The sequence below is a fragment of the Hippocampus comes genome, unplaced genomic scaffold (assembly GCF_001891065.2).
Source record: "Hippocampus comes isolate QL1 unplaced genomic scaffold, H_comes_QL1_v1.1 scaffold39, whole genome shotgun sequence".
NCBI lineage: Eukaryota > Metazoa > Chordata > Actinopteri > Syngnathiformes > Syngnathidae > Hippocampus > Hippocampus comes.
The window spans coordinates 2,241,470-2,268,714 of NW_017842054.1; the positions used below are offsets into that span (position 1 = coordinate 2,241,470).

General features: G+C 51.3%; 2 protein-coding genes across 7 annotated transcripts; one reads left to right on the plus strand and one right to left on the minus strand.

Moving 5' to 3' along the window:
* Positions 1-1,531: 1,531 nt before the first annotated feature.
* Positions 1,532-18,707, plus strand: cul9 (cullin 9). Of its 6 annotated transcripts, XM_019860259.1 has the most exons (44): positions 1,549-1,703; positions 2,914-3,569; positions 3,856-3,996; positions 4,512-5,090; positions 6,026-6,170; positions 6,327-6,529; positions 6,595-6,976; positions 7,179-7,377; positions 7,469-7,670; positions 8,062-8,252; positions 8,347-8,543; positions 8,758-8,909; positions 9,062-9,150; positions 9,224-9,329; positions 9,413-9,640; positions 10,259-10,349; positions 10,752-10,923; positions 11,021-11,126; positions 11,227-11,322; positions 11,428-11,603; positions 11,698-11,831; positions 11,982-12,170; positions 12,327-12,448; positions 12,525-12,707; positions 12,774-12,931; positions 12,999-13,194; positions 13,284-13,467; positions 13,739-13,884; positions 13,951-14,077; positions 14,427-14,620; positions 14,689-14,930; positions 15,087-15,207; positions 15,295-15,543; positions 15,624-15,764; positions 15,967-16,131; positions 16,214-16,377; positions 16,450-16,543; positions 16,620-16,694; positions 16,775-16,885; positions 17,589-17,706; positions 17,791-17,924; positions 17,993-18,087; positions 18,153-18,384; positions 18,435-18,707. In XM_019860259.1, exons 2-43 carry the CDS (start codon positions 2,919-2,921, stop codon positions 18,337-18,339), a joined length of 7,635 nt encoding a protein of 2,544 aa, XP_019715818.1. In that variant the 5' UTR covers positions 1,549-1,703; positions 2,914-2,918; the 3' UTR covers positions 18,340-18,384; positions 18,435-18,707. The 6 variants fall into 6 exon arrangements, 5 of the variants coding, with proteins under 5 accessions (XP_019715823.1, XP_019715818.1, XP_019715819.1 ...); XM_019860260.1 differs by having other exon boundaries at positions 2,914-3,571; positions 3,858-3,996; positions 18,153-18,697; XM_019860261.1 differs by having other exon boundaries at positions 12,330-12,448; positions 18,153-18,697.
* A 1,586-nt stretch (positions 18,708-20,293) lies between these two features.
* LOC109509957 (uncharacterized) lies at positions 20,294-26,502 on the minus strand. Its single transcript, XM_019859926.1, has 2 exons — positions 25,655-26,502; positions 20,294-21,181 (listed from the first exon to the last, which is right to left on the minus strand). Exon 2 carries the CDS (start codon positions 21,121-21,123, stop codon positions 20,377-20,379), a length of 747 nt encoding a protein of 248 aa, XP_019715485.1. The 5' UTR covers positions 21,124-21,181; positions 25,655-26,502; the 3' UTR covers positions 20,294-20,376.
* Between the last annotated feature and the right edge of the window lie 743 nt (positions 26,503-27,245).

Here is a 27,245-nt window from a genome sequence, read left to right on the forward strand (position 1 = left end):
ACACACACACACACACACACACACACACACACACACAACGCACGCACGCACGCACGCGCGCGCGCGCACACACACACACACATTTCTTGGCAGATGACTGACATGAGATAGGAAAGAACGATATCATCATCATCAATGAATGTGGTCATTCTTTATAAAATGAAAGACGACATTTCTGGCTGCAGCTTTTTTATTTTTTAATAATCTATTTATTTGTCAAAGATTGATGATTGCTTCACATTTCTTCACGTGGCAGGCAGCGCGGCGTAGTGGTCGTCTTGCAACCCAAAGGTTACGGGTTCAATCGCTGGCCACTGTGACCGTGTCGGAGTGTCCCTGACCGGGAGACTGAGCCCCAAGTTGCTCCTGCTGCTTCGTCATCAATCGGTAAACGGACGGTCATTGTGGAGCGCTTTGAGAGCCTTGTCAGTGGAGCGGCTCCACGTGGGTGAGTTGACCCCCAACAATGGAAGCACTTCCCCGGCAGGCTGGAGGGGGGCGTGTCGAACAACACGGGAGACAGAAAAGCAACATGGAGTCAGTGCTCAGTCAGGCAAAGGGAAATGGGGGGGGGGCAAACGGGGACGGGGGTGTTCCTGGGAAAGTGGGCCTTCATACCTTTAATGCTTTCGAACCAAAGAAACACCTGCAGAAACCTCACCGAGATATTCAACTTGGTGCGTACGTGCGCTGGTGCGTGCGTGCGTGTGCACGCTCAGACCCTGTGGAGGGCGGAAGCGTCCGAGTCTGTGCAAGTGGCTAAAAGAGGTGAGATGGCGCTCTCTAGCGGTGAAGATGAAGAATAAGAGATGTGTATGTTGCTGCCGCAACAGCACAAAACGCTGAAGGTGAGCACCGGAAGTGCGACGCTAGGACACTTCATGGAAGTCAAAAGTGGACAATGTTTAAAAAAAAAAGTGGACATGCGTGTGTTCTTCCAAAAACAGCCAGTTGTGCGCCTGAAGCACTTTAATAGTCTTGGAGTGACGGCGGCCTTGCCGACGTACCCAACAGACGACGGACACCAGTGGGCATCTAATGTCAAGTGAACATCAATACAGTATGAACATAAATAATTGAGATCACATACCCAAGGGGGGACAGGGTGGTGACGTCATGGACATTGGACCCCCATCTTTGCGCCTACGGTGTTCCATTTGTGTAAAAAGTATGTCGTCATGTGCATGTGACATGACATTTGACTGTGTTTATTGAACGCAAAACGTGTCGTCATGATATACTAGCGTCCTCCAAAGCGATCAATCGTGGAGATGACAATAAGAAAGGCAAAATAAGCTGTTGGCACCGCTGAATGTTTTATGTTTATACAGATATGTTCAACAGTAAAACCACACATGCATGCAAGAATTGATTTACTGATATTACATAATTCGCTATGTTTTTCAATTTGATTATTAGAATGTGGTATGGTTAAATTGTTGTTTTGTGTCAATAAAAGACGTGTTATGAAGGCTTTCGGATTGGAAGATTGCAGTGTACAAATATGGCCACTGGGGGTAGCAAGTCATGAGAACACGCTCGAGAAGTAAGCCGTAGAAAAAAAAGTAAACGAAGAAGAAGTGAAACACTGAAGAAGAACCTGTTTGAAGAAACGAAGAAGAATCACCATCACCATAAAGGACGTCAAAGTGAAAAAAAAGAAAAGAAGCTCTTCGGACGGGACGTTGAAGTTGTCGCATCAGGTAAGAGTTACCCGAACCGGTGTTGGTTCGTGTTTTTGTGCGCGGGCTGCTGGTGACAAACTCGACATGACGTCACATAGAAGTGCAAATGCAGCTTTTCTTAGTGGGCGAAAGGACCAGAACATTCTTTTTTTCACGTCCCACTCCTCTGAGAGCCTTTTCCTTAAAATGACACAAAACCGCTCAAAACATGAAAATTACCTCTTTTTTTTGCGGGTGGTGGGTGTATTTATGTGGGACGTTGCGGGCGTTTCAGCTCAGAGCAGCCCGACCAAGTCAAGTTTGGATAATATCGTTGACGAACGACGTTCTCCTTGCAAACGGAAACCGAAACAGAAAATGTAGCTTGAATAACGGCACGGTTGACGTGCATGTCTGCGTTCTCATGGCTGTTGTCAGGAATTAGTCGGAGCCGTTTCAATTTCACTCAAGTCACTTCACCTTGACTTGTCCGCACCCTAAGTGTGATTCCGACCTCCTCCATTGTCCAAGTGGCAAATCGGTGCTCTTGTGAAAGCCAGCTTCCTTCATCATAGGCAGTTGGTTAAGGGAAAAGCCCTTCCTTTGTCAGCAGCATTTAGAAACTGTAATCCACGCCTTCATTAAATCTCGGCTAGATTACTGTAATGCACTTTACTTTTGGAGTCAGCCAGTCCTCCTCGCGAGAGTCTCCAGTTGAACCAAAATGCTGCTGCTCGCCTCCTAACTGGAGCTCGTAAGAGTGAGCACATAACCTCAATTCTGGCTTCCCTTCACTTCTCTGAGCTCCTCCATCCCGACTCACCTGGCCGGTGCCTGAGGTCTGTGGACCAGACGCTACCGGAGGTGCAGAGGACTAAACAGAGCCTCAGAGGGGATCGAGACTTTTCTGTTGCCGGTCCTTCCCTCTGGAAAGTCATTCTGTTAAATGTTAGGCAAGCCTGCTCCCTGTCCCTTTTCAGAACTCGTTTGAAGACACTTCTTTATTCCTTCCTTATTCCTTAGCTTTTGACCCAAAATAAGACTGACACTGGTCGGTTGTTTTCTAGTCTCAACTTGATGTGTTAGTATCATTAATTTATACTTCAATGAACTGTTTTCACTTTCTTTGCTGTTTTGTTGTAGTTATTTTATGCCATACGTAAAGTGCTTTTGTGACAGCTGCAGCTGTTGTGGGACGCGCTATATTATTAATAAAGTTTGTATTATATTCTCTTGCCATTGTCCTCAGCAAGCATGGCGGGCGAGCGGCGCAACGGCAACCTGCTGGTCCAGATCAGTCCGCGGCTGCAGGCGTATCCCGAGGAACTGATCCGCCAGCGACGCACACGCGACGGCCAGACAGAGTACCTGATCCGCTGGTGCCTTGCCGATGTCGACGACGGCTCCGCCTCCGGAGTCAGTAACTCCGGCAGCGGCGGCGGTTCCGGGTCGAGGGGCCCCGACGGCTCCTCATCTGGGGATATGAAAGCCAAGAACATCCTGATGTGGATGTCCACGGAGGACGTGTACGCCAATTGCCCCGCCCTGCCCGGCAAGAGGAAAGCCGACACACAGCGCGCCGCGCGGCCACAGGAGAAGCCGAGCGGCGGCGGCGAGGCCGAGGGGACCTTTGATGAGGTGGAGCTGCTAGACATGGAGGAGGATGTGAAGAACCTGGTGCGCCGTGCCAGGAAGCAAATGGCCAAGAAGAGCGAGCTCTCGCTCACCATCACGCACACCATCCACGTGCTGAGCGCCTACGCCGCCATCGGCTCGCTGGCGGCCGTCTTCAAGGAGACCGGTGCCCTCGACCTGCTCATGGAGCTGCTGTGCAGCAAGGAGACGCAGACCCGACGCAGTGCTAGCAAGATGCTGCGAGCGCTGGCCTCCCACGATGCAGGTAACGCCATGTGAGGTTTGCCTTTATCGTCCATAGTAGAACTCGTTGCGATTGTTGGGATGGAGATGAATTAATTGCTTCATTGAAACGGGACTTTGAAAAAAAAAATCACGTACAATGTACCAATTGCGATTATTCGGAAAAAAATAGCAGTTGAATTCTTTTCCATAATTGTTCGGCCCTTGAATATTTTAACTCATATGGCCACCTCGCTGGGTCCACACACACACACACACACACACACACACACACACACACACACACACACACACACACACACACACAGAGAGAGCGATGCTGTCGCTCAGCCAGCAGGACGGCATCGAGCAGCACATGGATTTCGACAGCCGCTACACGCTGTTGGAGCTGTTTGCTGAAACCACGTCCTCGGAGGAACACGGCATCTCCTTCCAAGGGGTCCATCTGCCGCAGGTGAGCATTCCGAGCGTCGCTCACCACCCTCTGGCTTCACATCTTTGTGTCAACACATGCACGCACGTGCGCTACTCCACAACTCCGCCCACGCATCCCTACCCCTCTACCTCTACTTCTTCTGCACCATGATCCTGGCTGATCCCTAAACACATGCTGCCACCTGCTGGACAGATTTTAAATGATTTCCAACGCAGACCTCAGTCAGAGGCTGCGCCAGACCCTTCTGCACTCTATGACGCAAAAAAAGGAAATGACGTATAAATACGTCATGGGTAGGCAGTCAAGGTGGCCTATTCATACGTAATGGGAAATGAAAGAGTTAAGGAGAGTAGCCACCCGATCGTAGTTGAGATCATTTACATCATGAATACTTGTTTTTTTTTTTTTTTAAATGAGAACGCACACCGCTTGGTCAGTTATTTATGACTGACAAAAAGTGCTTGGAAAAGGGCCGTCCTGCTGTTTGTAAATCCGCTAAACTGGCTGCTGATTGTTCTGCGTTTGTGGCTCAGATTCCCGGGAAGCTGCTGTTCTCCCTGGTTAAGCGTTACCTGTGCGTGACGTCGCTAATGGACAAACTCAACACGGTGGGAGCCGACTCGGCCTCTGACAGACAGGAAGCGGGCAGCTCCCCCGGCCCCGCCTCTTCCTCCTCCGGGACGGCTCGGCTGCGCATGACGTGCGAGTTTGAGTTGGCCATGGCCATGGCCAACCTGATCTCGGAACTGGTGCGCGTGATGGGCTGGGACCGCAAGCAACTCTGGAGCGCGACCCTGCCGCCCGGAGGAGGAGGCGGCGGCGATCAGGAGGACGCCGCGGCGCCCGCCCTCAGGTCCATCTTCCAGCCTCGGCTCCGCGCCTTGCCCGCCGCCCCCGCCGTGAGCCGCCCCGCCGCCGCCGTCCCCAAGGCCAAGACCGGAAACGGCTACAAAACACGCTGCGACTTCGCCAGCCGCTCGGCGTACGTGGAGTATGTGCAGGACCACCTGAAGAGCGGCATGGTGGTGCGCATGCTTGAGGACTACGAGGAGGTCAGCGCCGGAGACGAAGGAGAGTTCCGATACTGCAACGACGGCTCCCCGCCTGTTCAGGTGACAGCAAGTGGCGAAGGCCGCGAGCAGAAAGTTTCACAGTGTGCATGCAGGAATCCTTGCAGGTGAATCCAAGTTGACCTTCTTTAAACTTTTCTGGAGAATGCTTCAGTACGTTTTGCACAACTTGGTCTTCAACATCAAAGAACTTTCTCTTTGAATCCTCGTACCGTTGCTCCTTTTTGTTCAAAAATCTCAGTCAGCATCTTGATTAAAAGGTTACTGAAGGTCAAATTGGGTTTACCTCCAAAGACTGTCATGAGTTTTAGGCGTGTCCTGAAATTTCACGCCAAAGCCCAATCCCAAAAACCGTGTATGTGCGACTTGTTGTAAACAAGTGTAAAGCTTTGTTCAACGTGAGGGGCGTGTGTTTACCGTTTCAAAGACATTATCAGACAGATCCTTTCAAGACAATTCCGATGGTAGAAGTAGAACGGAGTCTTGCTTGAATGCCCATCTGGAATTTTTTTTCCCACGAGAAATAAAGTCCAGAAAATTCAATTTTATCCTCCCAAAAAAGTAACTCATCAGGAGTAATATTTTCTTCATGTAGTATGAATATGTGATGTCAAGCGATATCAATCGGTCTCCTTGGGGGGCGGCCGCCACGCACTTTGGAATGCAGGAAACGCCCGGCAATGAAACGCATAAGCGACACGGAGCTTAGTCGAAGCTGGAAATGCACACACGGTAGCTTAGATGTCTTTGCGGCTTTTCGATATTGAGCGATGTTGCCATTCCCGTTTATCGCAATTTGATTGAAAAAGTGAACCGTTGAGAACAAACTTAAATAACGTCGGGCGCAAGTTTTTCACTGCACATGGCGCCATCCCGTTGGCACCCCGGGTTTGCGCGCACTGCGTACAAAAACTCGTTCTTTTCAAAACAAAACGGTGACATTCAAATGGTGGACGCTGGCGTGTGTGCGCACACAGGTGTACTGGAACGCCCTGTGCCGAACTTACTGGGTCCACTGGCACATGCTGGAGATTGTTGCCGGCGCGGGCAACAACGGCCCGGATGCGAAGGACGCGGCGGACAAGGCCTCGTCCCTCACGAGAACCATCAGACTGGCGGCAGGTAGTTTGGTCATGGATGCAACGCACTGCACTTTCACTCCTCTTCTTAATCTGCTTCTTCTTTTCCCGGTCTTGCCCCTTGGCCAGCCAGAACATCTCGCATCTGTTTCTCCTTCTTGTCCCTCATTTTGCTGTGGTTGTCGTTGTTGCGCCTCAGCCAGCCAGAGCACCTTCCCCAAGCCTCCGGGCGGCCTCTACTCGCTGCCCTACTTGCCCGAGCGTCCGCGGGCGGCCGAGGACGACGCTCAGGCGGCGCTGACTCGCGCCGAGTGGTGGGAGCTCCTCTTCTTTGTCAAGAAGCTGGAAGCCGGCGCGCAGCGGGAGATGATCCGCCTTTTGATGCACAACCTTGGCCAGCAGGTGCTGACGTTTGGAGGGCGGCGTCCTGGGAAAAGAAGTTTTGACTTGATACCTTGCTGTCCCAGGAGGCCGAGATGGGCGACTCCGCGCTGGTGGGCCTGACGGTGCCGGCAGACGTTGTCCGGAAGCTCATCCGCTACCTGAAGCAACATCTGCCGCCGTCCTGCTTGGACGAGCTGCTGTGCTCGTGCGCCTTCGCCCGACACTGCGCGCGGTCGGGCGGAGGCGGCCACGAGCGAGAACCACCGGCGGGCGGCGACGACGACGACGATGACGCTTCCTGCTCGTCGTCTTCCTCCGGGATGGCCTCCTTCTCCAAGAGAGCCAAGAAGGAACCTAACACTGATTTGTCCTGCGCCAGCGCCGACGCGGACGCGGACACGGAGAGCGAGCTACCCCAGGAAGATTGCAGCCTGTATCCTGACGGCCTGGAGGAGATGATGAAGGGTGGGTCCCGCGCAACCCGTCTGTCCACTCGCTCGGTGTAGCCAATCAAGCGTGTCGACTTCATGCGTCTTGCTACATGAATTTGCTTTTCGTCTTTTCATTTTGGCACAAAGTCACAACCCAAAGTCCAAATTTTCCTTCGCTTTTAACGGATGGACAATTGGACATTTCTCTTTGTGTGACATTTGTCCATCCTGCGCAGCCTTTAACGGGCCTCGTGTCCTGGGCAAGAAGACTGTGCTGGAGAAGATCGGAGAGGTGGTGGACATCCTCAAGAAAGGAGCCATGAGATGGGACCCGCTCCAGAACCTGGCCGGGGTCATCTTCATCAGCAGGCTGCTGGAGGACAATACCACGCCGGACAAAAACCCGGGCCGGAGCGACGCTGTGCAGAGCATGCAGTGAGACCCGCCTTTGGAATGCTTGCGATTTTGCTGTCGACGTTGCCCAGCGCCCGTCTTCCTGACGTCGGCGTCTGTTGCCCTGGCGCAGGGACAAAGTTGTGAAGCTGCTGGTCGACCTGCTGGGCTCACCGTGCAGCAACGTGGCCACCCGCACGCTGAGGCTGACGCATTCGCTCTTGCTCCGATACGAGTGGAGGGTTTCGTTTGCCACCGAGGGCGGCGTCAAAGCCATCCTGATGTGCATGCAGGAGATGGCCGACGTGCCGCACGTGCAGCAGCTTGCGCTGGCGGTCAGGACACACTCACACACACACACACACACACACACACACACACACACACACACACACTGTTGTCACACGTGTTATGCGAGACCTTTGGTCCGGGAAAACCGTCTCATCTGCCACCACCATTCTTGATGTGTAGTATTTGGGCACGTTACGCCCTCAGCGCTTCTTGGCATCTGGGATCCAGTTTTCACATTGCCCAAATTCCCACAAATGTAATGTTAAACATTCTCAAATCCATCCCCACATTTTCTCTTTGAGGATTTCTCAACTGGTCTGAACTAACCCCAGTAATTCAACACGCGAACGGTTTAGCCAGTTAGTAGCCAGCCAACCTTAGTCTCTCATTTGCTGACACCCACGTCACTCACCGCGGCTGTGCTGTCGCCCTCAGACGCTGAAGGTCCTGATGGGGGCCGCGAAGTACGAGCCACAAGGCGCTGGCAGCGTTCCCGCGCTCTCGGAATCGGGCGCTCAGATGATGCTGGAGATCTTCGCCAGCATCGGCTCGGCCACGCCCGAAGGCTCCAAAGGGCCGCTGGCCGCCATCCCCGCCGCCCTCGACCTCATGCTGAGGACGCCGGGGTAAGGGCACGCGTTCATCTCGGGGCGCTCCGCGCCGCACGTCTGGCTTTTTGATGCTCGGGTTAAACGACGTACCGGCGCTGCGCCTTCGCAGCTGCGTGCCGGCCGTGCGCAACAGCCTGATGGTCATCTTGACGCTGGTCTCCAACCACAAGAGTTTGGCCTCACAGCTGATGACTTGCGGCGTCACGGCCGTCCTGGAAAAGTGTCTGGCGCTGTCCCAGAATGAGACCATGCTGGCCATCATCGCCCTCAACCACATCTTCATGGCGCAGAAGTTGGACAACAAAGGTAAGCGCATCGGCCCAAAACGCAGCTTCGCGCCTCCTCTCGATACTCTGACGAGGTCGATGACAGTCTGGTAGGATTGTGTTTTATTTATTTAATGAATGTATTCATTTTGTCAAATTCCACAAAGATGGCGGCCACGTGTCATGTTGCCCGATCGGCCCTCGTCTTTCCTTGTCCTCTCCGACACCTTAACCTTTGCCCACACGTCCCTCAGATCCTCCAGAGCAGCTGGACCTGAAGGACACGCAGCTGCAGAAGTTGCTGATGAGTCTCAAGGGGAGGACGGCCACTGCCAAAGAAGTCATCCACACGCTGGAGCAGCTGCTGTGCCAGTCGACGTGTCAGCTGGAAGGCCTGCGTAGCCAGGTAGCACGCGCGCACAGACGAGGGGAAGACGTGGCCTACGGCCCACTTGCGACTTGCTGCTCGAGCTGGATTGATGGGGAGAGAGAGAGAGAGAGAGAAAATTACACGTGCTTTAACATTGTTGCGGCCGCGCAATCTTTGTGTATCCGCAGGTCTCCCAAAGTCAGGACATGTTTCAGGACCTTCTACATCTGATGGAGCCACTGCAAGCGGACCGGACCGTCCAGTTGTCCATCCTCAGGTAGCGCACCGTGACGGCGATCTCTACGCCTCGCTCCTCCCGTACGCTGACGACCCGGTCTCGGTCCCGCCAGGATCCTGAGCAAGTTTTTGGACAGCTACCAGGAGGACGTGCTGCCCTGGCAAGACAGCATCAAGCCTTGCCTGGCATCCATGAGCGCATTCATCAGCGACAAAGAGGTGAGCGCGCCCGCCGCAGGCCGAGCGCAAGACTCTGCGGAGCGCGGCTGAAGCCGTCCGTCTGTGCGTCCCTCTGCCGCCAGGTTGTCCAGCAGCTGGTGTCGTTCCTGTACCGCATGACGTGCGTGAACAAGGACTACGCCGTGGTGATGTGTCGCCTGGGTACCAAAGAGGTTCTGATCAAGGCTCAGGATAAACACGGCGCCGGCCTCAACACGGCGGCCGAACTTCGGGACGTCGTGGCCGATTGTGACAAGTACGCCAGCCTCTACAACAGCATGACCACCAGCGTGCTGGCCGGATGCATACAGGTACGCCACGGCCACGGCCGCAACTTGACTGCCTCCACGACAACTGTCACTGTTCCGAGCAACGTGACAAATGGCCCCCGTAAAAAGATGCTCTTGGGGCGCCTGGAAAACCCTCCAGAGCAGCTCCATTCCTGAAAAGCGATTGATGACTCTCGTACACAAGTTCGTCTGTTTGTGTCCGTTATACCTCCCGTAACTTCTAATGCTAAGGTTCGTTCGCCCGTCAATGTTTGGGTTTTCAAGAGCCTGTTCCTGGCATGCCTCAATGCTCAATGGTAGAGTGGTCATCGCTCCCAACCCAGAGGTTGGACGTTCAATCCCCCCGGCCATTGCGACCGTGTCAAAGTGTCCTTGAGCAAAATACTGAGCCCCCACTTGCTCCTCATACTGTCTCATCAGTGGGTCAGTGAGAAAACGGTGCAAAGCGCTTTGAGTACCAAAGGTAGTAAAAGTGCTGAATAAGTGACAGCCCATTGACCACGCCTACCCGTTGACCAATGTCTTGTGGAGTGGCAGTCAACATCGCAATTCCAGTTGACCAATAGAACGCCGGCCGGCAGCGAGCGAGCACGCAGGTGAAAATGTTGTTGTTGTTGTTGTGGTGACGTCTGCCATCAGATGGTGTTGGGCCAGATCGAGGAGCATCGGCGCAGCCACGAGCCCATCAACATTCCCTTCTTTGACGTCTTCCTCCGCAATCTCTGCCAAGGTCAGAGCTGCAAACGCACACGCTGTGCTCGTTATTCCCGTCCCCTAAGCAGTCTGCGGAATATAGGGCGACGTGTTGCGATCGGATTGACGGGATTGAAGGCTTCATTCGCAGGACTGTAGCAAAAGTCACACGTGTAGATACAGCCAATCAAGAGGCTCTGTGTTTACAGATTGCACACTTGCATATTTATGGGCACAATTAATCATGTATTTGTGCATCCTAATCGATGTACGCATTTGTAGATTTCGGTGACACATTTGTGACTGCGGTTGCGGATTCTGTTTCCATGTTTGTGGATTAACATCGCCATTTGTAAATGGTTTTGCGACAATAATGGCTCCATAGTGAAGCACTACGAGCCGTCAGTGAAAAGAAAATGTCTCCGCGGCTTGTGCTCAGGCTCCAGCGTGGAGCTGAAGGAGGAAAAGTGTTGGGAGAAGGTGGAGGTGTCGTCCAATCACCATCGAGCCAGCAAACTCAGCGACAAGAACATGAAGACTTATTGGGAGTCCAACGGGCCCACCGGCTCGCACTTCATCAACATCTTCATGCACAGAGGCGTCATCATCAGGTCAGCTGACTTCACCGTTCCTCTGGGGAACATCTCAAAAGCCAGCCTTTTGTAAAGGTGTGTGTGTGTGTGTGTGTGTGTGCGCGCGTCCGTGCAGGCAGCTGGCCATCCTGGTGGCCAATGAGGACTCCAGTTACATGCCGGCCCGGATCCTGGTTCTGGGTGGAGACGACCCAGGAAACATTAGCACTGAACTCAACACGGTGACCACCTTCTTTCTCACACGTTCACTCACTGGTGCACAGCACCAGTCTCTCCTTTTTTTCCCCCAACCTCGTTGACACAAAGTGTGTGTGCGTTTAGGTGAATGTGATGGCGTCGGCCAGTCGGGTGGTTCTGCTGGAAAACATGAACAGATTCTGGTCCATCATTCAGATCCGCATCAAGAGATGCCAGCAGGTCAGACTCTTGAGTTCACGAAAAATCTTTCCTGTCGGTGTCCTTTTCCAAGAGACTGATTTGATGCGTGCGTCTGAGTGGCTGACTTGGCCTCGTGTGCCACAGGGCGGGATCGACACCAGGGTTCGTGGTTTTGAGGTTGAGGGGCCCAAGAACACCTTCTGGCCCGTGTTCAAAGAACAGCTTTGCTGTCGGACCTTCTTGTTCTACAGCACCAAAGCGCACTCGTGGTGTCAGGAGGTGACCGAGGACAAGACGCGTCTGCTGCAGCTTTTCGACAAGTACCGCAATCTCCTCCCGTCATGCAGCGCTCTCTCGCTGTCGTCACCGCCGCCATTTCACTTCCTGTGTGCCCGCGTGCGTCTGTGTGCTCAGGCTGAACAGCGCCCTCAGGCACGAGCAGATGTTTGCCGACCGCTTCCTGCCGGATGTCGAAGCCGCCGAAGCCTTGGGTCGAACCTGCTGGGAGGCGCTGGTCACCCCCATCGTGCGCACCATCACCTCATCAGGTTTGTGACCATCGCAGCTCGCTCGGATACAACTGAACCTCAAACCGAGTTTATCGCACGGCACGATAATGATCGCCATAGGGTGGAAAAGCTGTCCCAAGTCCCAAAATTCAAGTCGGAAGGAAGATTGGAATGTGTTTTTCCACCCAGAAGGTTGTGGCTCCAGCCCGCTTTCCTGGCTGCTCTGCGAGTACCTGGACAACTTGGACTTGGCCCACCGCCGCTTCAAAAGCAGGGCCGCCATCTTTAACTCCCGCGTCAGACGGCTGACGCACCTCCTGGTGCACGTGGACAGCGGCCCGGCCGACCCGGACCACATCGGACCTCCCGTCAAATCTCGTGAGTTCCGCCAGACCGACGCTATCCGTTTTCAGGAAGCGCATGTTTTGTACACGACGAATAGGACAAAATGGCCGCCTCCTCGGATGTCCTCGTCTCTCATGTCCTATTGCACAACACCAATCACCTCCTTGACGATGGAAATCCTTCCCGTAGAAGGCAAAGAATCCAAGAACAAAGATGGCGCAGCGACCGCTTCTTTGTCGGTCAAGCCTCCGGCGAAGAAGAGCAGCATCGCAGACATGGCTGCCTGCTGGCAGGTGGTGGTACTGCAGCAGGTGAGAGGCTGTTTTTGGTGTGGTGGCTCACGGCGGGTCGTGTCGCTGCCTGCCGCTCAAAATGTTTGTTGTTCAGGTGAAGAGCTTTCTGGAAGGCAACTGCGAGCATCCCGACTTTGTGGAGCGCTACCGCACGTTGTACGTGCGTCTAAAGAAGGCCACAGAGGAACTGTTTGGCCAGCAGACGGCTTTCGTCTTGGCCCTGCGACACGGTTTCTCCGCCGCCTTACTGCAGCTCTCCATCCTCCGAGCCATGCACGTAAGTCCGCCTTCACGCCGGCGAGAACGTGGACCCCGTAGCAATCGATCCCGTTGGAACTTGCAGGTGAGCGAGCGCTTCGCTCAGTACGTGGACCAGATCTTGCAGGCCAATGGCTCGGTTTTCGGCAGCCCTGAAACTTTGGAGGAATTCCAGCAGTTTTTGGAGCCCATGCTCTTCCTGTCGGGCTTGGAGCTGGCCAACACCTTTGAGCACTTCTACAGGTGAGCTGGTCGGCCGGCGCCGCCGTGCTCTGACAGCTGTGCTGATGGGCGGCGTGTGTGTGTGTAGGTACTACATGGCCGACCGCCTGCTGGCGCGCACCAACGTGTGGTTGGAAGCTTTTGTGGTGGAGCAGCTGGGCTCGTGCTTCCCCAACCGCTTCCCTCAGCAGATGTTGAAGAACCTGAGCGAGTCGTCCGATCTGCGGCGGGACTTCCACCTCTACCGCTTGCAGCAGCTGGACTGCGCGCTGCACGGCCGGCAGGTCGGCCGCACCGTCGGCGTCGGGCTCCTGTTTGGCGGCTCGGAATCACCACCCCCTTTTTTTAAAAAAAAAATTTTGTCCGCTCGCAGATGGACGACGAGGACGAAGAGGAGTTGGAGCGAGAGACGGAGCAGGAGGCGGATGTCCGAGTCCTGCTTTTGTCTCCTCGCTGCTGGACCATCTCGTCGCTCTGCTTCATGGACGAGCCGTCGAGACACTTCCCGGCCCGGCTGTGTTCCTACCTTGCGCAGTTCGCCCTCTTCTACTGCCACAGTGAGCGCACGCAAACCACTCGCTCACCTTCTTTCAGCACATTTTCAATCCCGCAAACATGTCGAGTTAATTTTTGGGCCCTTTACAACTGACGTTAGCCTTGTAACTCGGTAGTCTATGATTGCACTGACGCAAGTCAAGGTGCCGCAAAATTCTTGTCATATTTTTGTTTAATCCTTTGCCATGAGATTTTTCTCATGTCAAAGATGTGCTTGCTAAACACCTTTGCATACAATATGATGTGCGTGTGTGTGCGTGCGCGCGTGTTTAGGCCAGTCAATGTCTGTCGGAAGTCAGGGTAAGCCCGGGGGTCTTCAGTGGACGTGGCTGGGTCATGCCGACGTCCAGTTTGGCGGTTTGACGCTTCACGTGTCCACACTGCAGATGTTCATCCTGCTGCAGTTTAACACACAGGAGGTAACATGCACACCCCCCCACGCGTACGCGCACACACACAGATTTCCCACAAGTGCTGGTTTGCAGGAAGTGGGTGTGGACTCCGTGCTGAAGGGGTGTGGTCTATCAAAAGAGGTGGTGCTTCATGCTCTGCAGCCTCTGATTGAAGATGAAGGACCACTCAGCTGCAGTCATCCGCAAGACCCCTGCCAAGGTCTCACGCATACACACACACGCAAGCACACGAATGCCCCTTGATGGGGAAATAGGGGTGGGGGTCTTAAGGAACATTTCAAATGAATTCTGATCGGTCCATCAACATATGCGCAGTGGTATTTGGACCAAAATGCTGCAACTCGCCTCTTGACGGTTACTCAAACACTCCCCATGAGACTTAATTTTTAGTTTGATGGTTTTTGTGGTTACTACTGTTTTTATTATTTGCTGTATGAATTATTATTAAATATTTTTTCAAGCTCAGTAGGTCCCAAAGTGACTCTTGGGACCTGAAGGTTTCAGGCGGACCAAGGCGCAGCCTTTTCTGACTCGCTCCGTGCTTTCAGGTGTGTTGCAGGTGAAGCAGCACTCAGCGCATAACCTGACCAGGCGCGTGGAGCTTCAGCCGCGACAGACGTACTTGAATGTGGACAAAGACGCCACCGCCGCTCTGGAGACCAAGCGCAACTTCATCTACTGCCTCATTGTCAACATCCTCAAGCAGGAGAAGGAAATGCATATCGACAACCTGGTGTTCAAGGTAGCGCGCCGCCTCTTACCCCACGTGCGCACAAAGGCCTCCCTCACACGCCGCCTCACGCGCCGCAGGTTCTCCATTCGTGTCACAAACGCGAAGCGGGCCGGTCTCCCGCTTCCACTCCGGGTCCGGGTGGCTTCAGCTGCAGCACGGGTGACGTTCTGTCCTGCATTATGCACGTGATGAGCAAAGGATGCGTACGCCGCAACCCGGAGCATCCTCACATGGTCGAGTTCCTCCCCGACGATCCGGCCACGCCGCAGAAGGGACACGCGCACCTCTCCTTGGCCACCACCAACGATACCCACGGCAGGTTAGCAGCTAACTCTTTGATTAGCTTATAGCGCGTTGTGCCGGCGCGTGTTTACACACGTGCAGCATGCTCACATACATACACATGAACCGGCGCGCACGCATGCGTGCGAGATACGTAGCGGTACGAGTGCTTTCAGTGTGTTTTGCGTTTCAGCTCCCCAACGAACCCCGGTGTTTTTTTGGACGGCGCAGCGGTAGACTGCGCTTTGTTTTCGAGCGGTCGCAGCATGACACCGGAGGAGGTGTCTCAGCTGATGCGTACCACCGTCCAGCAGGTGGCCACCCGGCGGACGAAACTGCGGCGGCGCTGCCGCATCTTGGCTTTTGCACTCACGCCCCCCCCTGCCCCCTTCACTCCACAGGTGGCGGCCACCTTAAGCGTGGACCCGGACCGGGCCGAGCACCTTCTGGTCCACTGCGGCTGGAACGCCGACCTCCTGATGCGGCGCTACACAGATGACCCCGAAGGTGCGGCGGCTGCCGCCGGACTCGAATGTCGGGACCCTCGGCCACCGCCCGGGCCCGATTCGGCCTGCCCCGTGTGCCTGGTCCCCCGCGGCACCGCCCCCGACCCGCCGCCCTCCCTCAGTTGCATGCACTACTGCTGCAGGGTCAGCAGGCGCCCACGTCGCGCCCACGGGGCTCCGCGCCCGCAGGTGTGACTTTCTGTGTGTGTGGGCTTGTGTTGCAGTCGTGCTGGCGGGAGTACCTCAGCGCTCGCATCGAGCAGAACCTGGTGACCAACTGTAACTGTCCCATACCCGACTGCCGGGCCCAGGCCACGCCCCGCTTCTTCCTCGCCATCGTCACCGACAAGGACACCGTCGCCAAGGTGCGGCCCGGGCGCGCGCTACGGCCTGATTAGCGGCTGCTACGGAAACACTGAAATGTTCCAAAGAGGACATTTTGCACACTGAGAATTTGACTAATTACAGTGCCGAACAAAAATGCCGTCCACGTGAAAAGATTCCATGTCGGCAGCGTGCATAATGCACTGGTCTTTTTTTGCCTTCTTTTGAATGTGTCTCTTTTAGTACGAGAAGGCACGACTGCGAGGCTTCGTGGAGTCGTGCTCCAACCTGACGTGGTGCACCAACCCGCAGGGCTGCGATCAGATCCTATGCAAGGAGAACATGGGCAGCATGGGAACCTGCTCCAAGTGCTGCTGGTCCTCGTGCTTCAGCTGCAACTTCCCCGAGGTCGGCGCACTCGATGCGGCGTGCGCGCGCGCGCACGCTCGCTGACTGACTGACTGACGCGCGCCGCTGCCTCCCCCCGCAGGCACACTACCCGGCCAGCTGCAGTCACATGTCTCAGTGGATGGACGACGGCGGCTTCTACGAGGGGATGAGCGCCGAGGCTCAGAGTAAACATTTGGCCAAGCTCATCTCCAAGCGCTGCCCCAGCTGCCAGGCGCAGATCGAGAAGAACGAGGGCTGCCTCCAGTGCGTAAGCGAGCCGTCCGCCGGCGGAGCCGCTCGCCCTTCGGCTAACGTGCCGCTGTGCTGTGTCCTCAGTATGACCTGCGCCAAGTGCAACCACGGCTTCTGCTGGCGCTGCCTCAAAGCGTGGAAGCCCACGCACAAGGACTACTACAACTGCGCCGCCATGGTGGGTCAAACGCGCGCACGCTCACTCCTACCAAGCTACACCCGATGTACCGTGACTCGTTGGCGTGTTCTTGCAGGTGAGTAAAGTGGCGCGACACGAGAAGAAGTTCCAGGATGTAAACGAGAGATGCACCTTCCAGCACCAGGCCAAGGTACGAGCCCCGCCTTCTCCCCCGCACAGCACAGGAAGCACTCGGCGGCGTGTTAGGGCTCCAACTGTTGTTGGCCTCAGGACTTTGCCGTCAGCCTGGAGAAGAAGGTGTCGTCCATTAACGAAGCCCTGCAGATGAAGTCTCTCACCTTTGTCATCGACGCCTGCAAGATCCTGGCGCAGGCTCGCAAGGTGAGGCCGTCGCGTCGCATCACGTCCAGTTGTGTGTCGCCCAGCCCGCCCGGCACCGTTTGATGCCAAAATGAACGTCCCCATAATGTGACGTCTTTTTATCTCTCACGTTGAACCTAGAAAAAGGCTCAATATCCGCTCGGCACGGCAACCCTTCCGAGCGCTTTTTCGTTCAGCCGTTTGGCCAAAGAACAAAAATTGCAGCTGAACGTGGTCGGAGCACGCATTTCGAATAACCAAAGCTCCTCTCACCCTTTTTTCACCCCATGGCTCGACACTCACATTCAACACCTAATTTTGATTACGAACCACAATTCCACATCGTGTCAGGGGGAAAACAGCTGCATTTAGATTGTGCTACTTTTCAACAAACAAGATGTCAAAAGTGGAGCGCTACATGGAAGTTGACAAGAAACAGACGATTGTTTGCAAACAGAGGATGAATTTGAACAAGAAAGGTCGCCAAAAAAGTGTGAATCCGATTGCTCTCATTTTGTTGAGCTTGTGCTGGTGTGGCCATTGCAGTCCTCATCTGCACTTTTGCTGCCCGTCCTTCTCTGCGCATGACGCGCTGGCCTCAGTCCGCTTCTTGTTCACCCCATGCTGGTTGGCTGACAAATTATTTGGCTTGATTGCGCGTCACACGCTGCGCCTCGCCGCGCCGCTTTTCCGTTTGCTAAGACGTCTGCATGGTGTCACGCAGGTTCTGGCCTATTCGTGCGTGTACGCTTTCTACAACCAGGACGGCGACAAGATGGATGTGATGGAGCAGCAGACGGACGCTTTGGACGTGCACACCAACGCCCTGCAGATCTTGCTGGGTGAGTCACTTTGACCGATCGCGTGCTCGCCAGCGTGCGCTCACATCAGCGTCATCGTTCCCGTCCGTCCTTCCGTTCCCCCAGAGGGGACTCTGCTGCACTGCAGCGACCTGGCCTCTTGCATCCGTCTGCTGAAAGCCGAGCACCTCAACACGGGCCTGGAACTGATGCGACGCATCCAGGAACGCTTGCTGGCCATCCTGCAACATTCCACGCAGGTGGGCCTCATCGTCCCAGTGCGAATCCCATCCGTTTCTTTTTGCTGCCATTTCTGTGTCACCTTCAGGATTTCGGCATGGGCTATCGGTCCCAAAGCACGCAGGATGCAGAAAACACGCACGCGGCCGATGCGGCCAACCGCGACAACACGGCCGCCAAAGCGTGAGTGGCGGCCGCTCGGGTTTACGACCTCCCGCCGTCCCCTCACTCGCATTTTTTCTTTTCAGCTCGGAAGCCGACTCCAGAGACTCGGACAACAACAACCGCGACGACGACGAGGACGACGATGACGAGTACGACGACGACTACGTCCCCGAGTGGCACGACGACTATGACGATTATGACGACGAAGACGTCGATGAGGACGACTTCTTCTCGGACGATGACGAGCCGGGCTTCAGCCTCTTTGACTGAGCGAAACGTCCCACGCGTGAAGGGACGGGGCCGCTCGGGAAGGCACCCGCGGCTACGGTGGCCTCTTCCAATCCCAGTGCTCCTATTCGTTTGCGAGTGGTGGTCCCTCGCCGGAACGCCAACGGCCAAAGCAGCAAAGAAGGGGAAAGTCCTCGCAAGAGGTCGCGGGGTCATAGAAGTCTTGGCTCGCTATTTGCTCCCTTGCTTCTTTTCTGGATTGGATTCAATCCTTCTCTTACCTTGTTGATTTGCCCATGATGTCTTTGCACTTGATTTGTTGGCTATGCACACAAACGACATGGTCAGTATTCTCCCTTTGTCTCTGTTTTTTGTTGAAGCTCAAAATCAGTAAAAAGTTTCCACAACTCTCACTCGCTTTCCTTTCTCTCCGCACATATACACGCACGCACATACATTGGGGTACTTTCTGCCAGACTTGTTCCGATTTAACCGATGTAACCATGTTTTTAACGGTATAAATCATATTAACCATACATGGCAATTTTCCGCGGATCCGCGGAAATCCGCCGTTTTATTTCTTAAATTGATCATTTTTGTGAATCGTCTAAATCCGTTGAGAAAATTTTAGGGGCGGTCAGGTACCTTATCGTCGAGTTTTCACGAGCTCTCCCGAACAGTCTCTCCGTTTTCCGTTTGTAAACAGCCCTGCAATTGGACGTGTATGAAAGCTTCAACTAATCAGATCACTGAATGCATTATTTGTTGCGGAAGTCTTAGCTCGATTATAAACGGCCCAGCGATTGGTTAACTACAAGCGATTGGACCAATCAAATTGCATGTAACATATTGTTTTACCTGATTCATGGCGGCCTGTTCGTCTCGCAAATTCATTGTTCTGGGATCGTTTTGAGCGGAATTACGAAATTTTTGACGAAAGATCAGGAGTCTTTAATCCTAGAAATTGACTCAAATGTCAAGAATAAATTCCGATTGGACTGGCTTGACAGAAAAGTCACTGTAAAGGTTCAAATTGGTTCCAAGTTCGACGAAGTTACAGAAGCTCTTGGACAATTTTTGAAGAAACCACAGGCAAAGCTTATTGTGTGTATTGTAGTGACTTAATTAACTATGGCTCCCGTGGATGCGTGGCACTGACAGATCATGCAACAAAAGTGAAAAAACATGCCGACAAAATCGCCATTCGACGGAGCAATTATTCTTTGGGATCGGCATTTTTCAAACAAACTTAGTCAGCGGATACAACTAAAGACGTTACACGCTGGGGTACTTACTTTGGCTGAACCAAGCAACGAAATCTGCTCCACTGACGCCCCTCGCCGATAGACAGGTACACTCCGAGGTACATACTTTTTTATTCAAATATACGAGGATGATAGTTTCAATTTTATTTGGTATGCATTTGTAGCAACAGCATGATAACATTTATTTGTTTTGAGTTGCGTTTTATATTCATATTGATAATTCACGTTTTGTCTTGGATAATAAAGCACGGTTAGGCATAATAAATTGTATGCATAATAAATATTCACTATCACTGTATGAGGTAAGAATCAACAGCTTTTTATCACATTTACACAACACTTTATGAATACAAGTCATGAACAAATCTTAAATATGGCAGGGAATGTGTTTACTTTTTTAGTTTTGATTTTGAGCAACAAATTTGGAGTTACATCTTGGTGCTCACCAGGAATGCATAGGCAAAATTGCACAAATTTTCACTTGAAAGAATAGTGGCGATCTTCAAAACGGATCGGATCACTTCCAGACAGTCGCGCGATGCCGAGGCAACGCCCCCGTCCAGGCCACGCCCCTTCCGCTTTTTTCATCACTCGCCATTGCCATGTATGATTAACACCACCAACAACAGACTCACTGACATCATACCGATCTCCCCCACGCCACGCACAAACAAATTGTAATATGGGGTACTGTACTTGTAAGGCCTGACCAACATCGATTTTTTTTTTTTGGCTGATGCCCATTCCGATATACTTTAAATTAGGTAATATCGGCCTATTTAGTCATGCAACCGATTAATCAATCGGGTCCAACTTAGTCCTCATTATGCTCCCTCCTGTATACGAAGCTGACATAGATGACGGAAGTTTCCGGGAGTTTGGGCAGTCGCAGGTGGGGAAATGGCATCGTGCCATCGCTGTCGATATGCGTCTGGACCGTGTACACCTTGACACCGGCCGCCCCGCCCTGCAGCACCGAACCGTGGATGACGCCCAGCCGAGCCTGCTCATGGAAGGCCGCCCCCAGCTCCCGACCCAGGAAAATGTCCTGCACCTGCGCCGCGGCCCGCGACCTCCACCTGTCGGCGTCAAAATGGAGGTCGTTGTCGTTCTCGGACTCCATCTTTCTTTGGGGCATTTGCGGGAAGTCGATGATGCTAAGCCTCTCCAGATGCTGCACCGCGAAGTGTCCCTCCAAAAGTGGGGCGCCGCTTTCCCGACGCCCGCCGCAGTCCATCAGGGTGAGGTGGAGCACCTCCGAGTTGTTGAGCAGCCGGGCGGCGTTCCAGGGCGATGTGTACCACACGGTCAGGCGCCGCCTGTGGAATACCGGCGAAGAGTAGGGCGCCGCCGGGAAGCGCCGCAGAGTTGGCAGCGTGATGTCCCGGCAACAGCAGGCGTCCAGTGATGCCTCGTTGCACGCGTCCGGCTCCTGGCTGCACGAGTAGTAGAAGAAGCTGTCGTGAGTCACGTACGCCAGATGCCTGTCTGAGCGCTGGGGCGCCACCGACACCCACAGCAGGACGCACAGGAGGGACGCCGGAGGGCCCAGGGAAGCCATAGTTAACGGGGACCGGGCTCGGCGATCATCTTCACCTGTACTGGCGTTATACGGATGCCTGAAACAAGACGAGGAAACAAGATGTCACCACAGACCAGCCACGGTGATAAGGTGAGGTTTCAGAAATGTGAAAGATCTGGAGCGCTTGTGACTGCACCGAATCCATGTCTGTCAAAAAACAAAATTACAACCTTGAAAAGTGGATGTTACCCTATCGAGTATCTTCGGGTAACATATTTGAGTCGTAAAAATATATACGCCCATATATAAAGCCTCTGGTAGTGGAATATCCGTGAAGTCCACTCGACTTTAATTGCCCCTCACCCTTCTGCCTTCGCTCCGTGATGTGCCCACACTCACAGCTAACAATGTGGCACTCTAAAGTGCCTTTACACACAAAAAATAATTAAAACAAATTCCCTCTCCTTGCTGTCCCGTTTTTCTCTGCATCACGTGTGCACACTCGCTGCCAACAACGAGGCCCTCTAGAGTAGTTTTTACAGCCCGAAGCTTAAGTCCGCAGGCTGTCAAGTTGGACTATACGAAAAACAAAATCTCGCTCGCTCTTCCAACTCTTTCCCTGCATGAAATGCTCGCATTCACGGCCAACAGCGATGCACGCCAAAGCAGCCACGGCAGCTGAAGGGAAGATGCATTCATGGGGTGTTTAGCCAGCTAACTGCACTTTCCACTTAGGTTTGATAGCAGCTGACGCAAACAAAGGGGCTCATGTTGCACATTTGAAACAAAGTAACTTGTATTACGCGCAACGTCAGACAGGAGGAGTGGCCTTCAAGGTGAAAAGTATATTAATATAGTATGAAATATTTATAATTTATCCATAATGTAATTGGTTTGTTCGTACAGTAGAGTCCTGAGGTTCGAGTATGAGGTCTGTACAATAAATGTTCTCAAACTCACATTACAGCAGAGCTTTGTTTCTTTTTCATCAAGTCAGTTTTGCTTCTAGATTTTATTCTTCTACTTCTTCCTTTCATAACTTTGCTGCTGTGAATTGGGAATTTCTCCATTGTGAGACTAATAAAGGTTTTCATATCTTAGCTTATCTTAAATAAAGTTTGCTGCGATTCAGAATGTGAATTTAAGAAATAAAACTGTTGATTCTACAAAAAAGTGTGCCATCTCACTTGTACAAACCACCAATGACAACTTTTCTTCAATATTTTCTAGCAGGTCTCAAACTAATGACAACAGATGGCCCAAAAAGTTGGGGGAAAAAATGAACGGGTATGACTGATCTTGGAAATATGTTTGAAGAGACAAGAACAGCTGCAGCATGTATGCGGTGAACATGAAAAGATGTTGGTGTGGAAATAAAAATACACTAACGTTAGGATGGATCATTTGGACCATAACACAATATTCTGATGAATATTGTATCGATCGGTGGAATAAAAACGAAGCAGATGAATCTGCATGTTTTCATTTGTCTCAGGGGGGCTGACATTTTGTTCGACACTGCCCTCTGCCGTCCACTGAAATCGACGTCACATATCGCGTACGTCGCGTACAAAATGGCTGTGACAGACAAACAATTAAGTCCGTCAAATGGACAAAATGGCTGTGACAGACAAACAATTAAGTCCGTTTAAATTTAACGGAGGCATGTCGCTGGTGTTACTTGTAATTAAGTTTCCTACTTTTGAAATTATTTTTCAACCTTTAGCAATATATACTGTGTATATATTTCGGATGAGTGGGTTCAAAAGCAGTTCATGGACGGTGACGAACTCCTCTTCAAATGGCAACGTGCATCATCAGCCTGTCGATGTCGATGATGTTCATGTTTCCAGCGACTTATAAATCAAATTAATGACTTGCCAATAATTAAGTCATACGACTTTGAGGGGAAAAAAAAGACAACAACAACTCGATATCCTCACTATGTGATCGCCCTGACCGGGAGCATTTCTTATGTTTTGACTGCCATTCTGACATTCGGAGTAGAGCACATGTGTTTTCCACTAATTCGGGTTTTCTACCGTGGATTCTTCGCTTATGAGCGCGTCTCTCAGTCATTAAAAAGCTTGGTTGCCAACAAGTGAGCCGATGTGGAGACATCTGGACTCAATCGGGTCCGTCGCCGTTGCCTCGCCTTCAGGATCGCGGCAGACCTAAACGTCAACTGGGGAGCGACGTGGACACCTGCCGACCCCATCAACTCGAACCGTTTACAAAAAAAGGGCAAATATTATGAAATCTATGGCCACTGCAATGTGCTCATTTCTCAGCTTGACACCAAAAACAGTGGACAGGAGAGGCTGTTTGCGATAGAAATCGTCATGTTATTCGTGGAAAAATGCACACATTCCATTCCATTTGGTTTTCTGCGTATTATGTTTTTTTAGTTAAGCTTTTTTTTTTTAATGTTTTGATGTCTAAAAATCCCCTAAATAGATTAGTAGTACGATTTGGCAGCGTACATTACATTTTTTAGAAATATGTTTTTTTTTTGTTAACTTTTGCCACCCTATGTGCTGTTTTGTGGGCATTATTTTAAAAACTTTGCTAATGGTATTTTTTTCCGTGGATTATACAGGCTCTGCTATTTGGTTTACTTGGCAAATGTGTTGTTTTTCATTTAAACATGGAAGGTATCAATGGGTTGTAGCATATCCGTGGGTTATGTTGTTTTAGGTTTATTAAAAAAATATAAGAAGATTGTTTCTTTATGAAAAAAAAAAGGAGTCATGACTTTGAAATCGGTGCAAAACACAGTAGCAGTAGCGTCTTTTTCGGTGCCATGATTTTCCTTTCTTGAGTGTGCACGGTAGTAGCAAGTACGCTGACACTTGTCACCCCGCATTGAACTCCACATTAAGGAGAAATACAGCTGGCCCTCGACTGCTTTCTGGGGGGAACTGAAGTTCGGAGTCTTTGTAAAAAAGATTACATTTCCTGGTTTGGCTGCTTTGCCGCATCCATTCTGGCACAAGCACGCAAGCACACTTGACCACTGCATTCCTGCTCTGGCCTTGGATGAACTCAAAGCAGACAACAGTGTATTTTCGAGAAGAAAAAAAAACATTCCCCCACATTCTCTTTAGACTTAAAAATCCTTCGTCTACAAAATTTGTCTTCCCTATGGAAAGAAAGCACTTTTTCGGGGGGGACTATGCTGATATTATGGTTGTAGTTGTTTAGGCTGCTTGCTGTGATTACTCACAATGAAACAAATTCCAGCTTGCAAGATGTCACCTTCTCGTCAGCATGTCGAAATACAGTTTGTGTGGTTGTAAACAAAACCCAGCAGTGCGGTGGTGTCCTCTGCTAAAATATTGGAACAGCGAGAGCATTTGGGCAGGTGAAAGCATGAAAATGGTGAGCACGATTGTGACATCCCAAATAGTTGCACACTATTTATTTTTTTACCATTGTTTGTTCACTGTTTCTGATTTTCCATTTCCCAGCGTCACAATTGCTTGCTCTCTGGTATTCATGTTGGTTACCTCGAGGGCAAACTTCAAAATCTGACACCGAGCATAGGATAATCAACGGACAGTGCTAGGACACGATCGGGCCCGACTATCGCACATGGTCAACCCGTTCAACGTTTACCATCACAAATCATTTTGTGTGGTCAACATGATCCAAGTCACTTTGTTTTGTCTTCTATGCTTTCTTCTTTGTACTTTCAGACAGTCTAGATGTGCTGTGGCACCACACTGCCTCTCACAGGTCAGTCTTGGCACACCGATTTCATTACGTGTGCGGTCCATTGCTTACAATCAGAACAGGAAACGCACTTGACAGTTTTTTTCTAAGTTTGGGGTCACTCAAATTTTAAAAAATTAAAAGTGATTACGATTTTAAAATCGGTACAAGAGTTTGTATCGCATCCAGAAAGAGGTAGAAATAAAAGCTGGACTGATCGTCTCTTGCCTCCAATTCATGTTTTCACGTCATGGCCACATCTTTTCGGTGTGTCGCGGGAGTAAAGAAATAATAACAACGGAATAGAATATTTCTCTTGTGTTTTATAGAATAGCAAGGCGAGGCCACATCAGGTTGTCCACCCCTACTGTGGAGGATCACATCACACTTGCACCGGAATGAGCTCTTGCACACAGAAGATGATTCTTCATATTTGAGGCCATTCAACGTCAACGCAATCTTTGTTTGTGTCAACAAACAAAAAAAAAACTCACAAGTGGAACCTGTTGACCATTTTTTTTCTCTTCCTCTCTGGCCACAAGACTGTCACAGTCCCACGACTTGTATTTGGATTTTGACCCATGCGCATCGCATGCAGCTCCACAATCCCTTGAATGAGTCAGAGCGGGTGTTAGATAAAATCAACTGCGCGTACACTGGAATGAAAAGTAAACCGGCATCCACAGCAGCTGAATTATTTCAGAGTGACGAGTATATCAGCATAACACAGAGGAATGCAATGACGAGTACACACACTATTATAGTTACTTCTCCTTTCTCTTTCACACACAAGCACACGCACACACACACACACACATGCAATCACACACACACAGACTTAAAAGAGCATACTTACTGATTCTTATGCAGTGGGAGTATTGTATCGCATGTACCTCACGGCTGAAGAGCTGCTGTGTGACTGCATCGGGGTGCGAGGCAGCACGGGAAGAAAAAGATCACATGTTGCCTTGACGTCAGGATGTGGGCAGTTTCCCACAAAGGAAGCTGGAGTAGGCTCTGCGCTCACCAATTCATGAGGCGCACTCAGCCGTATGTTTTAAACTTTTAGAGCCGAGGCAAATCCAGCTTTTTGCAAGGATGTATTGCTTTTTTTGTGATAAGAGAAGGTACGAGACACCATTTGCGGCGTTTCCTAGTCTTTATATATGGAACTAAAATAGAAGCCAGTCAGTCTGGTGTGAGAACCATTTGCTTCCATGACAGTTTTTTTTTGTCATTTAATTTACAATGAACAGGTAAGGCAATCCAGAACTGATTCTCATGTGTTATGCTCATCTGGCAGCAGACAAGAGAGTCAAGACAAGCAAAAGCTACAACAGATCCGGTCAATTAGTTGATTGTGGCCTGTGGAATGTTGGTCCACTCCTTTTCATTGTCTGCGCTCAGTTGCAGAATGGCGCCAGAACCTGGAGGATGCTGTTGGTTGTGCTATTGTGGAGTAAGTCAATAATGCTCACTGGGGGACATTTTCCGGTTTCAGTTTCCAGAAATTGTGTTGAGATCCTTGCAAGTTGGGGTCATGATCATTCTGGAACATGAGGTGATGGCCGTGAATCAACGGCAGAACTCATCCACTCTATGGAAAGGAGGTTTGTTGCATTGCATGCGTGGGGAAAACGGTGGTCACACCAGATACTGACTGCTTTTCTGACCACCTCCCGCAAGGAATCCCCTAATACAGTCAAACTGCATATATGTTTCACATGTTAAAACAAGGGCGGCACGGTGGGCTCACAGTGCAGAGGTGCAGGGTTCGATTCCAGCTCCAGCTTCCCTGTTTGGAGTTTGCATGTTCTCCCCGTGCAAGTGTGGATTTTCTCCGGGTACTCCGGTTTCCTCCCACATTCCAAAAACATGCACGGCAGGCTGATTGAACACTCGAAATTGTCCCTCGGTGTGAGTGTGAGCGCGGATGGTTGTTCGTCTCTGTGTGTGATTGGTTGGCAAGCGGTTCAGGGTGTCCCCCGCCTACTGCCCGAAGACAGCCGGCATCGGCTCCTCAACGCCCGTCACCCTTGTGAGGAGGAGTGGATTAAAAAAATGGATGGATCTTCAAACAGAACAAAATGTAATGTATGTCATGTGATAACATGAATTGTAACTAAGGAGAGGCATGTTTGTTTCCACTTACCTCTAGGATGAAAAGTCTGCATAACAACAACATAAATGTACATTATAATACTGTATTTTATGTGCAAAGTCTTAGGTACTTTTTATGATTAGACGTAAAGTTTTTAAATGCTTTCATTGTCCAACAAGATGCATGTATGTCAATATATTTCTTTCATAATTGTATTTTTGATATGATAATGGTAGACATAATAACTAGGAATGTTTTCTTTTTATTTAAATATGTTTTAATTGTGATGCTTACATATAGCCTATATTGCAGCTCCGAAATAAAGAGAGCTGTCGTGTTGGTTTTT